The sequence below is a fragment of the Rana temporaria genome, chromosome 7 (assembly GCF_905171775.1).
Source record: "Rana temporaria chromosome 7, aRanTem1.1, whole genome shotgun sequence".
NCBI lineage: Eukaryota > Metazoa > Chordata > Amphibia > Anura > Ranidae > Rana > Rana temporaria.
Window position 1 is genome coordinate 203,489,692 of NC_053495.1, and position 21,200 is coordinate 203,510,891.

A 21,200-nucleotide genomic window follows, 5' to 3' on the forward strand; every position below is an offset into this window, starting at 1 on the left:
GCTGTGGGAGAGACCCAGTAGGCTCCACCCACTTCAGGCTGCCTGCAGAAAACTATCAAAAGGGGCGGAGACGAGACCAGTCCCCCTGCACAAGGAGAGAGCGAGCCGCAGTGGGCGGTCTTTATTACAGGAAGTCTCACACTGGATTACTGCACAGATCTGGAAGAAATGCCAAAAGATCAGGAAGAATCTCTACTTGATCGGAGTTCAGATTTAAGTAAAAAAGGAGTGAATCATTGTATCAAAATAAATTTATATTTTGGATTTCATTTAGATTTAATTTAACCACTTCCCGCCCGGTCAATAGCAAATTGACGTCCGGGAAGTGGTTTTGTTATCCTGACTGGACTTCTATTGACGTCCTGCAGGATAACAGCCGTGGCGATCGGTGGTGCGGTGTGTCAGTTTGACATACCGCTACACCGATGTTGGCAAAGAGCCTTCCGACAGAAGGGCTCTTTACCACGTGATCGGCTGTGTCCAATCACGGCTGATCAGGCTGTAAACCGGAAGAGCCGTTGATCAGCTCTTCTTCACTTGCATCTGACAGATGCGAGTAGAGGAGAGCCAATCGGCGCCTCTCCTGACAGGGGGCGGGGGTTCGCACTGATTGCTCACCAGCAGCCCCCTCAGATGTCCACACTGGACCACCAGAGAAGCCTTCAACATGTGGCTGGCCAGGTACATCCCCTATGGCCATCCACATGTTCCAAAACATGCCCAACATATGCCAATCAGTGCCCACAAAGTAATCTGCCACTCATCAGTGTCCCTCAGTGCCACCCATCAGTGCCCATCTGTGCCACCTATCAGTGCCTCCTATGAGTGCCCATCAGTGACGCATACCAGTGCCGCCTATCAGTGCCCATCATCAGAGCCACCTCATTGGTGCTGATAAGGATTGACCCCTGACACAACCTCAGGGCATAACCCATTCTGCCGTCGATCCAAATTATAAAAGCCTGCAGAAAACTGAGAGGGAGATCTGCTTCTTTCTGTGTCCAGCCGTAGAGAGACCAAACCCCTTTATTCCTCATAGCTTTATAGACAAAATGACATCATTCACATGAACACATTTGATTGGCTTGGTCCATATACATATATATATATATATATATATATATATATATATATATATATATAATTTGTCCTTTTATTACACGCCCCTGTGACATATGTTCTTGGCATGGAGTCCTCGTGGAACACTTGGACACACAGGGTCCACCACTCAAGCTCACAGGGGCTTTCTTCCGTGGAGGGGGTTTTAGAGTGAGAGGTAACAGCTGTCTTCACTTAAGTTATACCATCTGTCTTCAGTTTTTCTTCAGGCTGAGATGTTACTGTAACTCTATAATCTGTTACTTCATTTAAGGATAATAACATTTGTTGCAATACCCGCACACATAGGTATATATTTATCAAGAAATAAAAGAAATAAAACAATATAATGAAAGGCAACATTTGAGTAGTTCAGGAGAAAAGTAACATACCACAAAATATTCATTTTAGTAACTTCCATCACAGTGCCGCCGCCTCATTGGTGCCGCCTCATTGGTGCCGCCTCATTGGTGCCGCCTCATTGGTGCCACCTCATTGGTGCCACCTTATCAGTGCAGCCATATCAGTGCCCGTCATTGAAGAAAACGTATTTATTTATTTTTTAATCAGTCTTTTTTGATTGGTTGCGCACAAAAAAAAAATCGCAGAGGTGATCAAATACCACAAAAAGATCTATTTGTGGGAACAAAATGATAAAAAAAATTGTTTGGGTACAGTGTTGCATGACCGCGCAATTGTCATTCAAATTGCGACGGCTCTGAAAGCTGAAAATTGGCCTGGGCAGAAAGGTGCGTTAGTGCCCCCCGGTATTGAAGTGGTTAAGAACCTATGAAATGTCACATATGGACCAGACAGGGGAGTGTGATCAGCTCTGGGGGGGAAGACATGACTGCTGATTTATCTCTGTTCCAGCCCAAGCCCAGAGGGAGGGCGCGAGTGTTATGACGACGTTGAGACGTCTCGGGAACCTCCAGCGGATACCAATAATGTGTATGAAGTAGACGAACCCGGTAAATATCAGTTCTTCATTATCAGTTGTTGTTGAATGTATAATTATGTTCCCATAGTAACCTTTGCTACTAAGTTATTACTGTACTTTGCAAGTCACTGTGTTCTGCATTGTTCAAGAAATGAGCAGTCGGGTTCTGTACCGCGCTCGCCACCAATTTATGCCGAATGTTTGGCGCTTCAGTGATCTTGTTATTGGCTAACCTAAATCTGAAATTGATTGGCTTATATTTTGCCTTTGCTGGCTCCTACACCCTCCCTCCCAACCATCACTAATATGATAGTTTTTAAATAAAACGTTTCCATTTTCATTATATCGCACCTGAAATGTGTAGCTTCGAATTCATGTGGCATGTATGCCTGGTGTACTGCGGTGATATATTTTGTCGCGTATGTAGCACTCTTTTTGGGCATATGTAGCACTCCTTAAAGTGGTTGTAAAGGGAGAAGGTGCATTCCAGTGGTGGTCGGTGCTCAATATTTTGAGGGGGGGCAGCAAATTACTGACCCCCCCCCCCCTTGGGAGACAAGAGCGAGGTGGGGTTCACCGCTCCAGGGAAATCCCAAGTGCAATTGTGGATAAGTCCAGGTGGATGTGGGTGCTGGCAATGCACTAGGCAATGGAAAGTAGCAAAAGAAGGATGGACGGCCGCACACCAAAGAACTCTTGAGTTGTCTTTATTGAAGGAACATAAGCAAACATCGCAAATACACAGCAGAAATCAAAAACAGCCGACGCGTTTCACACTTGGTTAGTGCTTATTCAAGAATAAGCACTAACCAAGTGTGAAACGCGTCGGCTGTTTTTGATTTCTGCTGTGTATTTGCGGTGTTTGCTTATGTTCCTTCAATAAGAGTTCTTTGGTGTGCAGCCGTCCATCCGTCCTTTGCTACTTTCCATCCCCTTGGGAGACAGGCGGGAAGGTGACGATTCCCCCCCCCGCACAGGAGATAGACGGGAATGTAGCAATTAACCCCCACAACCACCCCCACCCCCTGTGGTAGACAAACAAGAAGGCAACGATTACCCCCACGCCCTAGGAGGCGCAGGGGAAGGCAGAGATCAGAGGCCTTACCTTAGGAGGCAGGGGGGAGAAAGAGCCGGGCCAAACGGGAAGTATGTCCTGAGACCTGATTGGCCAGGGAGTCCTAAGGAAAATGGAGAACGCAACGGCAAATATTCATTTGCCATGGTCACACAACTGGGTGGGCTCAGGGCGCCCGATGCAATGCTCTGCGCCCCAAGCCCACCCTTTTTTTTTTAAGCCAATTAGAACTTCAGGCTCTAATCTTGTACTTCAAAAAAAGAAAAAACACATTGAAATCCATGCGTCTAGCGCCCTGCATGTAGATTAAGGGCCTGCGCTACGTGCAGGGTTCAGGACTGGGCCACGTGCAGGGCTCAGGGGTGGGCACTGCCCAGGGGTGGGCTCTGCCCAGGGCTCAGGGGTGGGCTCTGCCCAGGGTGCAGAGTTTCAGCATGAACAGGAGGGTAAAAGATGAAGTGATGTTTTGACACCCAGGGCTGCTCTATATAACAAAATTATTTTCAGTATTAAGGAAATGAAACAAATGATGATAATGGCCAGAAAATAAAGTATTCTATCCGACCTTCACCAAACATTCACTGTAGGTGAATCCCCCAGCTGCATGCTTTTTAAAGTACCACAATTGATTCTCCACCGGTCAATGTCTGGTGAAGTCACATTCACTACAAGTTAACATTAATGTGATTTATTTTTATTTTTTTAACTGCTAGAATTTCCATTTGGGTATACAATCTTCTCACTTTATTCTGTTTCAGGCTCTGTACAGTCCCGAGAGCCTCCTGGAGAGACGGCGTATGAGGTAGGTCCTTCTCTGGCAGTTTGGGGTTATGATTGGCATAGGTAAAGCCGACCTTTCCTCCCTTTTACAAAATGTGCATCTATCTCTGCCTCTCTATCTCTGCCTGCTGATGTGAAATCATATAAAGGTTCATTTAAACGGTTGTGTGGGGTGAAGCCATAGTTATGCTGTCCCTCAACCGCTCCCCCTTAAAGTGGTTTGTAAACCAGTGAAGTGACTATCCTCAGGTGACACGCAAAGATGAAACAAATCTTCTTGCATAAGTTACTTGTACTTGTTTATCTTCAGCCCTACTTCCGTTCAAAGTGCTGAATTGTAAAGCTTGTCTGAGCCGTCAGAAAAAAGGGTGCAAGAGAGCTAAAGTTACACTCCGCAGAGCTCGTTAAGGAGAACTCTGAGAGCTGACTGGAGGGAAGAGACACCCCCACCCCCTTCACACAGCAAAAGAGCTGGGGCTGTCAATCACAGGCTGCGTGCTGAAGCCCTCCCCTGGTCACCATTTTTCTCTTGGTGTCGGGAAAACTTGTCAGAAGTGACTCATGCTGACAGCAGAGGAAGGAGGCAGCAGACAGAAATTACACTTAGACCCCTTTCACACTGAGGAGTTTTTCAGGCGGTACAGCGCTAAAAATAGCGCCTAAATACCATCTGAAAAACTCCTGCACTGCATACTCAGTGTGAAAGCCCGAGGGCTTTCACACTGAGGCGATGCGCTGGCGGGAGAGAAAAAAATCTCCTGCCAGCAGCATCTTTGGAGCGGTGAGAGGAGCGGCATGTATACCGCTCCTTCCCATTTAAAACAATAGGAAACCGCGGCAATACTGCCCGCAATGCGCCTCTGCAGAGGCGCATTGCGGTATTAACCCTTTATCGGCCGCTAGCGGGGGGTTAATACCGCACCGCTAGCGGCCGAATCCCGTGGCAAATCCGACGGTATAGCGCCGCTACTTTTAGCGGCGCTATACCGCCACCCGCCCTAGTGTGAAAGGGACCTTAGTTTGCTCTAGACTGAGACAAGTACACGGTATAGAGCAGTGGTCTCCAAACTGTGGCCCGGGGTTTAGATGTGGCCCTTTGCTTGCTTTTATCTGGCCCTTCGGGCACTATTTCATTCATCCACTGATATTTAACAGTGGGGCATAATTCCCTTCGCTGACACCAATAAAGGGGCACAATCTCTTCCAACGATGGGGCACAATTTTTCCCCAACAACACCAACGATGGGGCACAATTATTATTTTCCACTTGCACCAAAGATGGGTCATTTTTTTCCACTGACTTCAACACCTTTTCTACACCCAATGACCAAAGTCCGGCCCACCTTATGTCTGAAGGACCATAAACTGACCCTTTGTTTTGGAAAATTTGGAGACCCCTACTATAGAGGGATATGCTTTGTTCATATTTCATGTCTGAGGTTTACAACCACTTTAATCTGCAGAGGGAGCCGACAGACTGTACGGATCCGGAATGTAAAGTTCATACTTCGTTGCAAACCTATTGAGCTCCAATTTCTGCCCCCCGGCCGGCCGGTCAGTCTGGTCTTTCTGCATTCTGTGAATTCTCCAAAATGAAAACTCTTTGCAAATTGTTGAAACATTCACTTTTTGTTACACGACATTATACAAATGTTTTCTTTTGTCAGGTTGCAGATGAAAATAAAGATGTTCGGTAAGATTCTTCCACTTTGTACAGTAATCATTGGATTTGGCTCTGTGGTTTTTGTTACAAACTTCTGTTCACAAACTACAATGTTACCACCAGAGCGACACTGAGCTAGTTCTGGGGATAGTATGTAAAAAAAATGAAATAAAAAAAAAATTACATTTTTTTTTCTACACTTTGCTTATTATAGTGATGATCATTGTTTAACCACTTAAGACCCGGACCTTTATGCAGGTAAAGGACCTGGCCAGTTTTTGCGATTCTGCACTGCGTCGCTTTAACTGACAATTGCGCGGTCGTGCGACGTGGCTCCCAAACAAAATTGGCGTCCTTTTTTCCCCACAAATAGAGCTTTCTTTTGGTGGTATTTGATCACCTCTGCGGTTTTTATTTTTCGCGCTATAAACAAAAATAGAGCGACAATTTTGAAAAAAATCAATATTTTTTACCTTTTTGCTATAATAAATATCCCCCAAAAATATATATAAAAAAATATTTTTTTTCCTCAGTTTAAGCCGATACGTATTCTTCTACATATTTTTGGTAAAACAAATCGCAATAAGCGTTTATCGATTGGTTTGTGCAAAATTTATAGTGTTTACAAAATAGGAGATAATTTTATTGCATTTTTATTAAAAAAAAATATTTTTACCAGGAATGGCGGCGATCAGCGATTTTTATTTTTTATTTATTTTTTATTTTTTTCCATGACTGCGACCTTATGGCAGACACATCGGACAATTTTGAGTAATTTTTGGGACAATTGTCATTTTCACAGCAAAGAATGCTATACAAATGCATTGTTTACTGTGAAAATGACAATTGCAGTTTAGGAGCTAACCACTAGGGGACGCTGTAGGGGTTATGTGTGACCTCATATGTTTTTCTAACTGTAGGGGGGCAGGGCGGGGCTGGATGTGCGTTGTCATTGATCGTGTTTCCCTATATTAGGGAACACACGATCAATGAAGCTGCCACTGTGAAGAACGGGGAAGCTGTGTTTCAGCTCTCCCCGTTCTTCAGCTCCGGGGACGGATCGCGGGACTCCAGCTGCGATCGGGTCCCGCGGCCACGGAGCTTTGGACCGAGTCGTGCGCCCGCGACCCACGGCTGGGCACTTAAAGAGGACGTACAGGTACGTGCTTGTGCCCAGCCGTGCCATTCTGCCAACGTATATCTGCTGGAGGTGGTCCTTAAGTAGTTAAGCAATCATGTCTAAAGCCCCATACATACGGTCGGACTTTTTGACAACAAACTTAAAAATTTCCAGGTTTTCAAAAAAATCCGACCGTGTGTACGCTCCATCGGAAAACTTTTTCGGGTTTTTTCATCGGACAAAAGTTCGCTCTGCAAACAGACAAACTTTTCGGCAACAAATCGTGTGTACAGAAATCCATCGGACCTTTGTCCGAAGTACAAACATGCATGCTCAGAACCAATGTTAAAATCAACCAACAATAGCAGAAGTTGACCAAAGGGTGGCGGTAAAGAGCAGAAAAACCATGTGATGTTGGGAACGTTTTGGTAAAGTTTGCAGAAAAGTCCTGCCGTGTGTATGCTATGGGTGTACCCGGCCAACTCCCTTCAGGCTTTTCTGTGTTTGGCATCCATTAACCTCCTCCTGCCCGGGTCGGCTCTTGTTCTGGGAGGACATCTTATGACGGCGCCCAGTTTAGCCGTGATCCCGTGCCCGCTCCAAGGGACACGGCATGACTCCGATCTCGGCAAAGAGCCGCGCCCACTCCAAGGGACACGGTGTGACTCTGATCACGGCAAAGAGCCGCGCCTGCGGCTCATTACCAATGTGATCGGCTGTGTCCAATCCCAGCCGGTCTCATGTAAAGGAGATACCGTTTATCGGCTCTCCTCACCCCACTCTGACAGGGTGAGGAGAGGAGAGCCAACTGGCAGCATTTCCTCACAGGAGAGACGTGTATAGGTAATCGGGGGGACTGCTCATCAGTGCTCTGATTACAATGCAAGCCTAACAGTGCCCATCAGTGATGCCACTCTGTGTCCATTAGTGCTGCCCATCCATGCCACCTATTGGTGCCCATCAGTGCTGCCTATCGGTGCCCATCACTGGTGCCTCCTCATCAGTACAGCCTATCAGTGCCCATCCATGCCCATCACTGCTGCATATCGGTGCCTCCTCATCAGTTCACATCAGTGAAGGAGAAAAATTACCTCTTTGCAAAATTTTCTGTTTTCAGAATGTTTGGTCTTTTTTTGCAAAAAAATTAAAAACCCAGCGGTGATAAAATACCACCAAAAGAAAGCTCTATTTGAAGGAAATTATGAAAAATTCATATGGGGAAAGCGTTGCATGACCCTTCAATTGCCACAGTGTGACAGCGCTGAAAGCCGAAAATTGGCCTGGGCAGGAAGGGGGTGAAAGTGTAGTGGTTGCTGTGATTGGCCCTGTACCATGTGATCACATTGACCATTCAGAGATTACAATAGTAAGCAATGACCTATGAACGAAAGCCATTGTTTCCTACTGAACAAGTGATTGCTGTGATTGGTCACAGTGATCACATGGTACCAGGGCCAGTCACAGCATCCTAGTACACTGATCGGTGACCATTATGTTTGAGATCGTGCCGCTGCCTGTCCCTGGGGAAGCGCGCCTCCGAAAAGGGATGCACGCGTACGTCTTCCCAGAATGATTGGTTAAGCAATAGTGGGACCCAACTTAGCTTGTGATTGGACGGTGAAAGAGCAGCAGCACATTAGTCAACTTCCTGCTCTCCTTTCCTGTATGTTGGCTCACAGACCACACTGTGCAAAGCAACTAGGATCCGAGAGCTTCTCCTCCCCCCCCTCCTCCTCCCAGTGCTATTGTACAGGGGAATATAGGGAGCTAATATAAAGATACGTTTAGGTACTTATGTTGCTGTAAAAATTCCATTTAGTGATGGACAGAATGAATATAACCTACTGTATGGTCTGGGGATTGGGTATTTTTATTTTTAATTTTTTTTACACAATCACCTAGACTTGACTTTTCTTTAGGAGATCCAGAAATCTGAATGGCACCTACCCCGGCTTTAGATCATCTGTATCCGAAGACCATTACAGGTAAGTGGATCACCCCTCACTGCAGCTGTCTTTGTAATTCTGAGTAGGTGATTGGGTGAAGGTGGGAGGAATAAAACGGAATTCTACAAGTAGGTGAAGGTTAATATTTAAAGGGGAACTCTAGAAAAAAACACAAACGTTGCAATTGTTTAGGAGATGTGCCCCACGAGACTTCAATATTAATGTAGCTTGTGCACATGGGCGCTAAATCCCTCCGTGGGGTGGGATTCTTCTTTTTGGCAGGGGCGGCTCCCCCCCCAATCCATGCCAGGCTCAAATAGGTTTAAATATAGGGTGGGCTCAGGGCGCAGAATGCGAACCGAGCCCACCCAGGTGTGTTAAAATAGCAGATAAATATTCGCTATTGTAGCACTGATCCCCCTCACCGGGGAATCAGGAAGCCCGTCACCCGATTGGCTGAAAGGAGAGGTAATCCTATTGGATGCCTAGGAGGAAGGAGGCGCATGGCGGAAGCCACCATGATGGGAAGAGAGGACACAGGAGCCGCTGCCCACCACCCAGATGGGGCAAGTGCCGGACCGACCGGCACACAGTTGCAAACTGTTGGCACAATATAAATCCTGTATAATAATTGTTTCCCACAACTCATTCTCACTATGGTTCTGATTCTGATGGGCGGAGAATCTCTTTAGTTTTTCATTATTAATGTCCTTCCTTTTTACTTTTTTTTTTCTTTTCTTTTCTTTTCCAACTCTAAAAGCACTGGGACTCTGGACGGAAATAGGGGTACCCTTCCACGGTGCGACTCCACAGAAGGAAAAATGTCCAAAAATGAACAGGCATTTCGAAAAAAGTACAAGGTAATGTTTTTTAAAATCCTATTTCAGCAGAAATCCTCTGAACATATACATATACATACATACATACATACATACACACCTCATGGGGGGGGGGGGGGTATCCTGATGATGACAACAGGGGACCATGACTGTATATCGTGTGCTCAAACAGACACTTGTAGTCTCCATCCCATGTGACAGGGTGACAACACAAGAGAACAATTGGGAGACAGACCTCCATCAATGAGCCTTTCGCTCCTCCCCTCCATCAATGAGCCTTTCGCTCCTCCCCTCCATCAATGAGCCTTTCGCTCCTCCCCTCCATCAATGAGCCTTTCGCTCCTCCCCTCCATCAATGAGCCTTTCGCTCCTCCCCTCCATCAATGAGCCTTTCGCTCCTCCCCTCCATCAATGAGCCTTTCGCTCCCCACCTCTATCAATGAGCCTTTCGCTCCTCCCCTCCATCAAAGAGCCTTTGCTCTCCCCCCTCCATCAATGAGCCTTTGCTCTCCCCCCTCCATCAATGAGCCTTTGCCCCCCCCTCCATCAATGAGCCTTTGCTCCCCACCTCCATCAATGAGCCTTTGCTCCCCACCTCCATCAATGAGCCTTTGCTCCCCACCTCCATCAATGAGCCTTTGCTCCCCACCTCCATCAATGAGCCTTTGCTCCCCACCTCCATCAATGAGCCTTTGCTCCCCACCTCCATCAATGAGCCTTTGCTCCCCCCCTCCATCAATGAGCCTTTGCTCCCCCCCTCCATCAATGAGCCTTTGCTCCCCCCCTCCATCAATGAGCCTTTGCTCCCCCCCTCCATCAATGCGCCTTTGCTCCCCCCCTCCATCAATGAGCCTTTGCTCCCCCCCTCCATCAATGAGCCTTTGCTCCCCCCCTCCATCAATGAGCCTTTGCTCCCCCCCTCCATCAATGAGCCTTTGCTCCCCACCTCCACCAATGAGCCTTTGCTCCCCACCTCCACCAATGAGCCTTTGCTCCCCACCTCCACCAATGAGCCTTTGCTCCCCACCTCCACCAATGAGCCTTTGCTCCCCACCTCCACCAATGAGCCTTTGCTCCCCACCTCCACCAATGAGCCTTTGCTCCCCACCTCCACCAATGAGCCTTTGCTCCCCACCTCCACCAATGAGCCTTTGCTCCCCACCTCTACCAATGAGCCTTTGCTCCCCACCTCCACCAATGAGCCTTTGCTCCCCACCTCCACCAATGAGCCTTTGCTCCCCACCTCCACCAATGAGCGTTTGCGCCCCACCTCCATCAATGAGCCTTTGCTCCCCACCTCCACCAATGAGCCTTTGCTCCCCAACTCCATTTTCCGAAACGTCAAGTGTGATTGGCGCATTACTGTTGGTTATTCTGGAATGGATTAACCGTAAAAGATCCTAAGGGCGAATCCAGAGGTATAGCTTGAAGTGTGTGGGCCCTGATGCAAAAGTTTGGAGCCTTCCCACTACCACCTGCTGCTTCCACCGCACACCATGATACACCAAGTGGCTAAGGAGTTATTTCAGATCTTTTTTGATATTTAAAAAGGGGAATTCAAAAGATTTTGGAGAAACTGTCCAAGTTTTGACACAACTCTCCAATTGATTTTAGCATGGGTGGGGACGTCATTGTGACACCTCAAGGGAATGGGCACTCAGCATCTGCCCGTTTTGGAAGTGTGCGCGTTCACATCGTGAGTGGCCATTCACACGTGCCGGCGGGTACATCATGAGTGGCCATTCAGACGTGCCAAAGGGCACATCGTGAGTGGCCCTTCACATTTCCATGGTTCATTGGTGCTGCCTTAAAGCAAGTGCATTAGCATGGGTTGCATTATTGCCATGAGTTGGGGTGGCGTTCACAATGTGTTGCACCATAATGCACATCAGACCCATTTTAACGCACATTTCTGTAATGCATAGGTGTCAATGGGCTCTAGATATGGTCTATGGGACTGCTGTGGCTAACTTTTATTTTTTATTTTTTTTGGTATATGCAGATTACGGGGCTGGAAGATGCCATGTACACCACCACCATCGTCTTGGACTATAAGCCTGAGAAGAACATGCTGCCCTTGAAGAGAGGAGATGTGGTTGATGTTCTTCGGATCACCGACTGTCCTCCAGGCAAATGGCTGGTGAAAGACAACCAAGGAAATCGTGCGTCCAACTAAAAATAAATGTTATTTCTTTAGTTGTGTGAAACGGTATATATTAACCAGATCCAGGGGCGGACTGACCATTCGGGCACTGCCCGAGGGCCCCATGCCACTAGGGGGCCCCATCAAGGTTGCCAGCCTCAGTAAGACCAGGGACCGTATGTAAAAATCTGTGTTGTGTGTGTGTGTGTTTTTTTTTTTTTTTTTTACATCAATCCCTAAAATGTCCATTATCAACATCCTTTTGGTCTAAAAATCCCAAGATTATAGCTGCCCCGCCTCTCCAGTACCTTCTCAGTGTTTGTATTCTGTGTGTAATGTATACTGTGTATGCATACTGTTTGTGTGTGTGTGTGTGTGTGTGTGTGTGTGTGTGTATACTGTGTGGCCCCATAATCTCCTATTGCCTGGAGGCCCCATAATCTCCTATTGCCTGGAGGCCCCATAATCTCCTATTGCCTGGAGGCCCCATAATCTCCTATTGCCTGGAGGCCCCATAATCTCCTATTGCCTGGAGGCCCCATAATCTCCTATTGCCTGGAGGCCCCATAATCTCCTATTGCCTGGAGGCCCCATAATCTCCTATTGCCTGGAGGCCCCATAATCTCCTATTGCCTGGAGGCCCCATAATCTCCTATTGCCTGGAGGCCCCATAATCTCCTATTGCCTGGAGGCCCCATAATCTCCTATTGCCTGGAGGCCCCATAATCTCCTATTGCCTGGAGGCCCCATAATCTCCTATTGCCTGGAGGCCCCATAATCTCCTATTGCCTGGAGGCCCCATAATCTCCTATTGCCTGGAGGCCCCATAATCTCCTATTGCCTGGAGGCCCCATACTCTCCTATTGCCTGGAGGCCCCACACTCTCCTATTGCCTGGAGGCCCCACACTCTCCTATTGCCTGGAGGCCCCATACTCTCCTATTGCCTGGAGGCCCCACACTCTCCTATTGCCTGGAGGCCCCACACTCTCCTATTGCCTGGAGGCCCCACACTCTCCTATTGCCTGGAGGCCCCACACTCTCCTATTGCCTGGAGGCCCCATACTCTCCTATTGCCTGGAGGCCCCATACTCTCCTATTGCCTGGAGGCCCCATACTCTCCTATTGCCTGGAGGCCCCATACTCTCCTATTGCCTGGAGGCCCCATACTCTCCTATTGCCTGGAGGCCCCATAATCTCCTATTTCCTGGAGGCCCCATAATCTCCTATTGCCCGGGGGCCCCATGAGTTGTCAGTCCGCCCCTGACCGGATCAAAGCCGAACTCCAACTTTATCTATCCTATACTGTAAGTGCTAATTCTGTGAGCTTCAGCAAGTCAGATGAAGACTGCCTCATTTCCTGGCTGGAGGACTTCTCATCCTTTAGCACTTTCAACGCTGAAGTATAGTAAACTGCGTTTTCTATGCTTCAGTTTGTGAATGAACAGGAAGCCTCAGAGCACTTCCTAGTTGTTCATCTGTGCTGCTGAGGCTGCAGAGAAAGGGACTGGTGAATCTCTGCCCTCAGTCCCTTTTTGAATCTCAAATGTGAGATGCAAGGGGTCTGTTTACCTACCAGGTATAACCCCCCCCCCCTACATAAAAAAAAAATGCTAAATGAAATAAAAATTATAAAAATTTGTGAAATTCACCATCTGCATGCCAACTCAACCCAAAGATGTTCAATAGAATTGAGGTCAGGACTCTGTGTAGGACGTTTGAGTTCCTCCACATCATACTGGTCACACCAAATCCTGATAGCTCTGACTTTATACACCGGGGGACAGTTATGGTGAACCAGAAAAAGGCACTCGCCAAACTCCTACCACAAAGACGGAGAAACTTGGAGGTTTTAATCTTGGATGAGAAGACGTGGCTCCATCTGTGTGCCAATTCATCCCTAAGGTGTTCAGTAGGTTTAAGGTCAGGGCTCTGTGCAGGACACCTGAGTTCCTCCTTACCAGACTCCTCATGCCATGTCTTTTATGGAGTTGGCTTTGTAGACTGCGGCACAGTCATGCTGGAACAGAAAAGAGGCCTCCACCAAAACTGTTACCACGAGCCTGGAAGAGCACAATTGTCTAAAATGTCTTTTGCATGACGTAGCATTAAAATTTCACTTCATTGAAGACACCTGACCACCATCGTTTGGAGGGGTCTCCACTAGACATGTGCAATTAGTTTTAGTTCCAAATTCGTTTTTTAACACATTTTGACAAGTTCGGTAATTCTGAAATTTCAGAATTTTTTTTCATTTTCAGAATCTTTGTATTTTAAGATTTCCAACATTTCGGAAACTCCAAAATTGGAAAATTTAGAAATTTGAAATTTTGAAAATTCAGAATTCGAAAATTGGAAATTCGTAATTTCAGTGTGTGTATATATGTATATGTATATGTGTGTGTATGTGTGTGTATATATATATATATATATATATATATATATATATATATATATATATATATATATATATATATATATATATAATGTATGTATGTATGTATGTGTGTGTGTATATATATATATATATATATATATATATATATATATATATATATATATATATATATATATATATATAATTTCAAATTTTTGGAAAAAAGCTAGACAATTAAAATGAAAATTACCGTATTTATCTGCCTATAGCGTGCACCGGCGTATAACGCGCACCCCTAATTTAGAAGGGAAATTCCTGGAATTTTTTTTTTTAATTACTTAGTTTTGTCCATTGCGGCCTTCTCTGGTCCGTCGTCCGTCTGCGACCCTGGTGGTGTTCTCCCGCGCTGTTGTTAAGCCGATCCCCGCTTCCCGCGCTGTTTGAACGCCACCGCCGACATATACAGAGCGCAGTACACTCGGGCACGCTCTGCTCCTCTCGCATAGAGGCTAGGAGGCGGCACAGGGCGTGACCACGAGCCGAGCCTGGCCGAGTGTACTGCGCTCTGTATATGTTGGCGGCCGGTTCAAACACAGTGCGGGTATTGGCGTATATTGCGCACCCACGATTTCCCCCTGATTTTAAGGGGGGAAAAAGTGCGCGGTATACGCCGATAAATACGGTAACTAATTTTTCAGCCGTGCACATGTCTAGTCTCCACATAACATTGAAAATATTATAATAACCGCACCCTTCACTTAGAAACAGTGGCGTAGCGTGGGGGGCCAGGGGGCGGTTGCCTCGGGTGCAAAATTTAGAGGAGCGCAGCGACAGGTTCTCCTGTGCTGTGAGCTCTTCCACATCGCTATGAGAAAGAAGTTGCGGTGCAGTCCCAGCTTGGGCTCCAGTGAGTAAATGTACACTGAAGACCATCCATGATGATCCCAGGGATTGTTACTGTGCAGAGACTGGGGGGAAGGAGGAGGGAAGGTCAGTATAGGAATCGGGTAGGTCAGTGTAGTGGTCATAATAGCAATCGGATAGGTCAGTTTAGTGGTCAGTGTAGGAATCAGGTAGGTCGGTGTAGGAATCAGGTTGGTCAGTACTACTGTACTAGTGGAAGGGACTCGGAGAGTGATAAAAATCCGCGGGTTATGGGGGTGCAAATCTCTTGCCCTGCCCCGGGCGCTGACAGCCCACGCTACGCCACTGCTTGGAAAAACCTGAACTCCATCGTTTGTAGAGGTCTTCACATACTTTAGACCATATAAGTAGGACTGATGCTCCATTGTCCAAAAAAACTTTACATACAGCTTTTTATAGATATTATTGGCGACTGTTACCTTGCATTAGGTTTTTATATATGTTGTAAATTGCAATATAATGAGTAGTAAGTCTAAAGCCCCATACACACTATCAGTTTTCCTGTCAGTTTTCTCTTCAGGTTTACCAAAACCATGTAGTGCAAGGGCCTGCCTGATTGCATACAAATTGAAACTCTTGAGGTTTTACCTCATATTAGATGGTTTTGGTAAACCTGAAGAGAAAACTGTCAGGAAAACTGATAGTGTGTATGGGGCTTTACAATGCCGATGTTCTAACGCTTGGTGTCTTCATCTCCTCCTTCCACAGATGGCCTTGTCCCGGTGTCTTGTGTCGATATCAGCAAAGATATATTGACCTTTAGCAATCAACATCTACTAACCACCCCCTCATCTCCCATATCCGATCTCTACGCTGATGTAGAACGGCCTTATGATAGGTGAATATTTGAGAAAATATTTAAGTAAATTACTGTATATACTCGAGTATAAGCCGAGTTTTTCAGCACTTTTTTTTGTGCTGAAAATGCCCCCCCGGCTTATACTCGAGTCACCTTTTTGTGCCTGATCTCCCAGAATTTGGGCACCCGGTACTGGCTTGGCCGTAGGTCCCATGAACCCCTAACTATGGCACCCATGTAGCCCCCACTCTTCCTCTATAAGCATGTTAAGTTTGTTGTCCGGGGGACCTACGGCCGGTGAGCACCGATTTTTCAAACCCGGGCACCCCTTCCATAGACTCCCATGTTAAACGTCCATTTCTCTGGTGAATTTGGGGACCCGGTTCTGGCCGGTCATAGGTCCCCTGGACCTGGGCACACATGTAGCCCCATTTCTTCTCTCCAAGTGTGAAAAGTTTTTTGTCTGGGGGACCTACGGCTGGGGAGCACCGAAATTTTTTTTTTTTTTTTTTTTTCAAACCTGGGCACCCCTTCCATAGACTCCCATGTTAAACGTCAGTCTGGGCACAGTGAGGCATGGACATGGACACAGTGAGGAAAAGTGAGGCATGCAGATGGACACCCTAGGCTTATACTCGAGTCCAATAAGTTTTCCCCATTTTTTTTTTATTTTTTTGGTAAAATTAGGTGCCTCGGCTTTTATTCGGGTCGGCTTATACTCGAGTATATACAGTAATCTAATATTCCAAATAGTAAATGAAAGCTGAACTCTGTGTGTGGTCTGTATTGTTTCCTTACATTGTTCCAGCATGGCACAATATACAGTAGGTGTAACACTGCCCCCTTGAGGGCTGCTTTGGTTATCCTGTTCATCTGCACCGCCCCGACCCAATCCAACCCTGTGAACACTCCAACCCACCCGAAAAAACAATATTCCGTTATGTCTTCTACGCAAAGTAAATTTCTATTGCTCTCAGCTTCCCCTCCAGATTTTCCTATTCCATGGTCCCTCTGTATGTAGGAACATGACCATCCTCTTGATTGCTCCTGAAATGGACTATGGCATGTGTAGTGTGCATAGAGCAGAAGCGGCCCCAGGGCAGGCGGCTTACCGGGAAATTTCCCGGTATCCCGGTAGGCCAGTCCGGCCCTGGCAGTGTAAATGATCACAGAGAACGTGCACTGCTCATTTTAAACATCCAGAAGTGAGAGGAAAAAGGAGGTGTTCAGAAGGAATTGAGGAGGAGGAGGGGGGGGGGGAGAAGTTCAGGAGCTCATGGAGGATAGAGAAGCAGAAAAACACAAAAATAATCGATTTGGTGAAAAATAGATTGGAGCCATGAAGTAGCGGATGGGTATGGATTATTTTTGAAGAATTTAGTGTCCCTTTAAATGCCAATCTGTGCAATACTGGCAATGAAGCTTTAATAATCTGCCGTTCTGTTTTGTCTCTTCTAGTGGATTGGGAACCGATCTTTCCGTCGCCTCCGATAGCAGTAAGTTCAGTTGCACAACGTCACTTTGGTTGAAAAATCTCCAATGTACATTGCCTGCAGGATGTGTACACTATATTGCCAAAAGTATTGGGACACTTGCCTTTACACACGCACATGAACTTTAATGGCATCCCCAGTCTTAGTCCGTAGGGTTCAGTATTGAGTTGGCCCTGCCCTTTTATAACAGCTTTAACTCTTCTGGGAAGGCCGTCCACAAGGTTTAGGAGTGTGTCTATGGGGATGTTTGACTATTCTTCCAGAAGTGCATTTGTGAGGTCAGCAGCACTGATGTTGGACGAGAAGACCTGGCTCTTAGTCTCCGATCAAATTCTTTCCAAAGGTGTTCTATCGGGTTGAGGTCAGGACTCTGTGCAGGCCAGTCATGTTCCGCCACCCCAAACTCGTTCACCCATGTCTTTTATGGAAGCCGCGAGGGGTGAGTGCAAGCTGCTTTGCTAGGCATTAGGAGAGTGGCAAATGCGCCCCAAGTGCCTGTTTTTGATGCCAGTGTTTACTGATTGTGACCCACTTATCATTTTATTTTTATTTTTTTTGCATTTTCAATGGACCTTTTAGACTGGAAATTCTGACCTGCTTTCTACAAATCAAAATCAAATCTCCAAAATGCGGCCTTTTCCTTGCCTTTATCTGGCCCTTGGAGCAATATTTCCACCACTGTCATCAACTGTGGGGCACTGCAATTCCTCCCACTGACACCAGTGACGGGGCACTGTGATTCCACCCTAGTGACGGGGCACTGTGATTCCACCCTAGTGACGGGGCACTGTGATTCCACCCTAGTGACGGGGCACTGTGATTCCACCCTAGTGACGGGGCACTGTGATTCCACCCTAGTGACGGGGCACTGTGATTCCACCCTAGTGACGGGGCACTGTGATTCCACCCTAGTGACGGGGCACTGTGATTCCACCCTAGTGACGGGGCACTGTGATTCCACCCTAGTGACGGGGCACTGTGATTCCACCCTAGTGACGGGGCACTGTGATTCCACCCAGTGACGGGGCACTGTGATTTTACCCACTGACGGGGCACTGTGATTTTACCCACTGACGGGGCACTGTGATTTTACCCACTGACGGGGCACTGTGATTTTACCCACTGACGGGGCACTGTGATTTTACCCACTGACGGGGCACTGTGATTTTACCCACTGACGGGGCACTGTGATTTTACCCACCGACGGGGCACTGTGATTTTACCCACCGACGGGGCACAGTGATTTTACCCACCGACGGGGCACAGTGATTTTACCCACCGACGGGGCACTGTGATTTTACCCACCGACGGGGCACTGTGATTTTACCCACCGACGGGGCACTGTGATTTTACCCACCGACGGGGCACTGTGATTCCACCCACTGACAGTAATGACGGGGCACTATTCTTCCCACTAATAGTAATGATGGGGCGCTATTCCTCCCATGGAAGGGGGCACTATTAATTTTCTACTTCTGCTGGCCAGAGTCCGACCCCCCCCCCCCCCCCCTAAAGTCTGAAGGACAGTAAAATGGCCCTTTGTTTAGAAAGTTTGTAGACCCCTGATAGAAACTATGAACAAAAAACATATTTTTTGGTAGATAAACCTAACAATTCATTCTTCACCTTGTCCTTTCAGTCAACTTTTGGTTAGTTATTTTTTTGTTGTTCTTTTTTTCCCATATTAATATATTTCGCCTCTCCCTCCATCTTCGCTTAGATTCTGTTAAATCCGAGGACGCCTATGACGACGTTGATAACCGAAGCTCAACACTAAGCAAGTACATATGTGAAATTATTGGACTTAAACTATTTAATTATCACAATGATCATTTTTCATATGCTGATTTATTTTTTATTTTTAGCTCTGGTGGAAAAAAGAGAGGTTTGGGGAATTTTTTCAGGAAGGACAAAGGGAATGAAGTGTGGTAAGTGACAATGGGAACTTGGATGAGAACTTTGTATAATGGTAATAAAGTATCCAAAGCAACAGAATAGGCAACAATGTTTCCAACTGGATTGGGTCTACATTCTGGGCAGATTTCACAAAGCTTTGTAGAAGAAGCCAGAATAGTGGAAATATCGGAGCGGGGCTCACAATTTCAAGTCCTGAGCTTCTAGACAAGCCTAAAAGGGGAGTTCCTCCAAATTTTTTTTATATATATATATATATATATATATATATATATATATATATATATATATATATATATAAGTCAGCCGTTACAAATACTGCAGCTGCTGACTTTTACAATATGGACACTTACCTGTCCTGGGCACCCGCGATGTTGGCACCCGAAGCCGATCTGTCCCTCGGCTCTCCGGTGGAGGCGCAGCCATCTTCGGTAAGGAAATCAGGAAGTGAAGCCTTGTGGCTTCACTTCCTGGTTCCCTACTGTGCGATCCCAGAAGTGGGGATTTGTCGGGGAGGATTTGTGCTAGAAGGGGGAATTTGAAGGGAGAACTTGCACTAGAAGGGAGGATTTACACTAGGAGTAGGGATTTGTGGGAGAGGATTTGTGCTAGGAAGGGGGATTTGAGTGGGATACTTTATGCTAGATGGGAGGGGGGATTATTGCTGGGGGGAATTATGTTAGGAGGGGGAATTGGGGGGTTTGAGCTAGGCGTGGGGACTGGGGATCTGTAGGAGCGAATCTTTGCTATGAGGGGGGGGGGTTTGAGGTAGAGGATTTGTACTTAGAGGGGGAGTTTTGGGGGAGAACTTACACTAGGGGGGGAGATTGGTAGGGGGGGGGGTGTTTAAGCCAGAAGGGGGGAATTTATGCTAGGAGGGGGAATTTAAGGGGAGAGGATTTGTCCTAGGAGGGGGGAATTTGGGGGAGAAGTGGGAGAGGATTTGTGCTCGATGGGGGGGGGGGGGGGTTTGGGGGGGCGAATTTATGCTTGGAGGGGGGACTTTGGGGGATATATGCTAGGAGTTGGGGATTTGGGGGGGGGGGGGGTTGCTATGCTAGCAGTGGGGATTGAAAGGAAAGGATGTGTGCTAGGAGAGGAGATTTGTGTGGAATTGGGGGGGGGGGGGGATTTGAGGTGGAAGGTGGGATTGGGGGGCAAAGACATGTGCTGGGGGGGGGATTTGGACTGTGAGTTTGAGGGGAAGAATTTTAACTTGCAGAAGGAATTTATGCTTAGGGGTGAGCGGGTTGATTAGCGCTGTGTTTTTTGTTTGGGGGGGGGGGGCTTTCAGAATTCTGTTCCTATAGGCTCCTGAGATGCAAGTCCCGCCCCCGGGGACTGCTGTGGGTCAGGCTGGCTGCAGTGTAGTTGAAGCGCAGAGTAGACGGGGCTCCATCAATACTTCCATCTGTTATAATAAAGGAACGTCTCTGGGATTGGCACAGAGACAAGTGATCGTTGGTAGTTCTCGTGTTTCTGGCCGTCTGCCATCCATAAAACCCAAATCTCAAAAAAAAAAATTGTGTTTTTCAATCTCTTCCCTTCTCTTTATGTAATGTGTGTTTTTCCTGTTTCTAGGTCTCCATCGGCATCTATGACTTCAAGTAAGTTCTGTATTCTGCAAAACACCTGGTTGATCCCATTGCTCTCTATCTCCCCCTTCTGTTCATGTCCCCAATGCAGCCAGGGATTTTGCAGAGCAGTGGGGGCAGCTCTGCACATGCTCAGTTTTTTTTCCAGTGAGTTTCTATTCTGAGCATTTCCTCCCTATCACATCTGAGCATCCCATGTGACTACAGAGTGACACATATGGGGCGTATACACAGTGGTAAATGACAGCCTAATCCATCCCTCCCTCATCTATGTCCACTAACCAGCTAAACGCAACAGGGGGGGGGGGGTGGGATATTACATGTAGCTTGATGGAGGCTTCACCTCCCTCTTATTCTAAGACACAGACGGGGGGGGGGGGGGGCGTGACGGAGCCTGTGACTGGCAGAAATTTGCACACACACCACGTTCTTGCCAAAAAATAATAGTTTGATCTTAAATATATATATTTTGTATGACAATTTGAACCCGTTTATT

General features: G+C 46.9%; 1 protein-coding gene across 2 annotated transcripts in view; it reads left to right on the top strand.

The window, feature by feature from the left end:
• FYB2 (FYN binding protein 2) overlaps positions 1-21,200 on the top strand; it is a 77,544-nt gene that overhangs the window by 40,072 nt on the left and 16,272 nt on the right. Inside the window, exons 7-17 of one of the 2 annotated variants that reach the window (XM_040360853.1) lie at positions 1,972-2,069; positions 3,872-3,915; positions 5,561-5,586; positions 8,596-8,661; positions 9,383-9,482; positions 11,464-11,623; positions 15,612-15,741; positions 17,161-17,198; positions 18,916-18,976; positions 19,058-19,123; positions 20,691-20,716. In XM_040360853.1, the coding sequence (XP_040216787.1) occupies positions 1,972-2,069; positions 3,872-3,915; positions 5,561-5,586; positions 8,596-8,661; positions 9,383-9,482; positions 11,464-11,623; positions 15,612-15,741; positions 17,161-17,198; positions 18,916-18,976; positions 19,058-19,123; positions 20,691-20,716 (815 nt within the window). The remainder of the gene's footprint in view (positions 1-1,971; positions 2,070-3,871; positions 3,916-5,560; positions 5,587-8,595; positions 8,662-9,382; positions 9,483-11,463; positions 11,624-15,611; positions 15,742-17,160; positions 17,199-18,915; positions 18,977-19,057; positions 19,124-20,690; positions 20,717-21,200) is intronic. The other variant, XM_040360854.1, reaches the window with a different exon arrangement.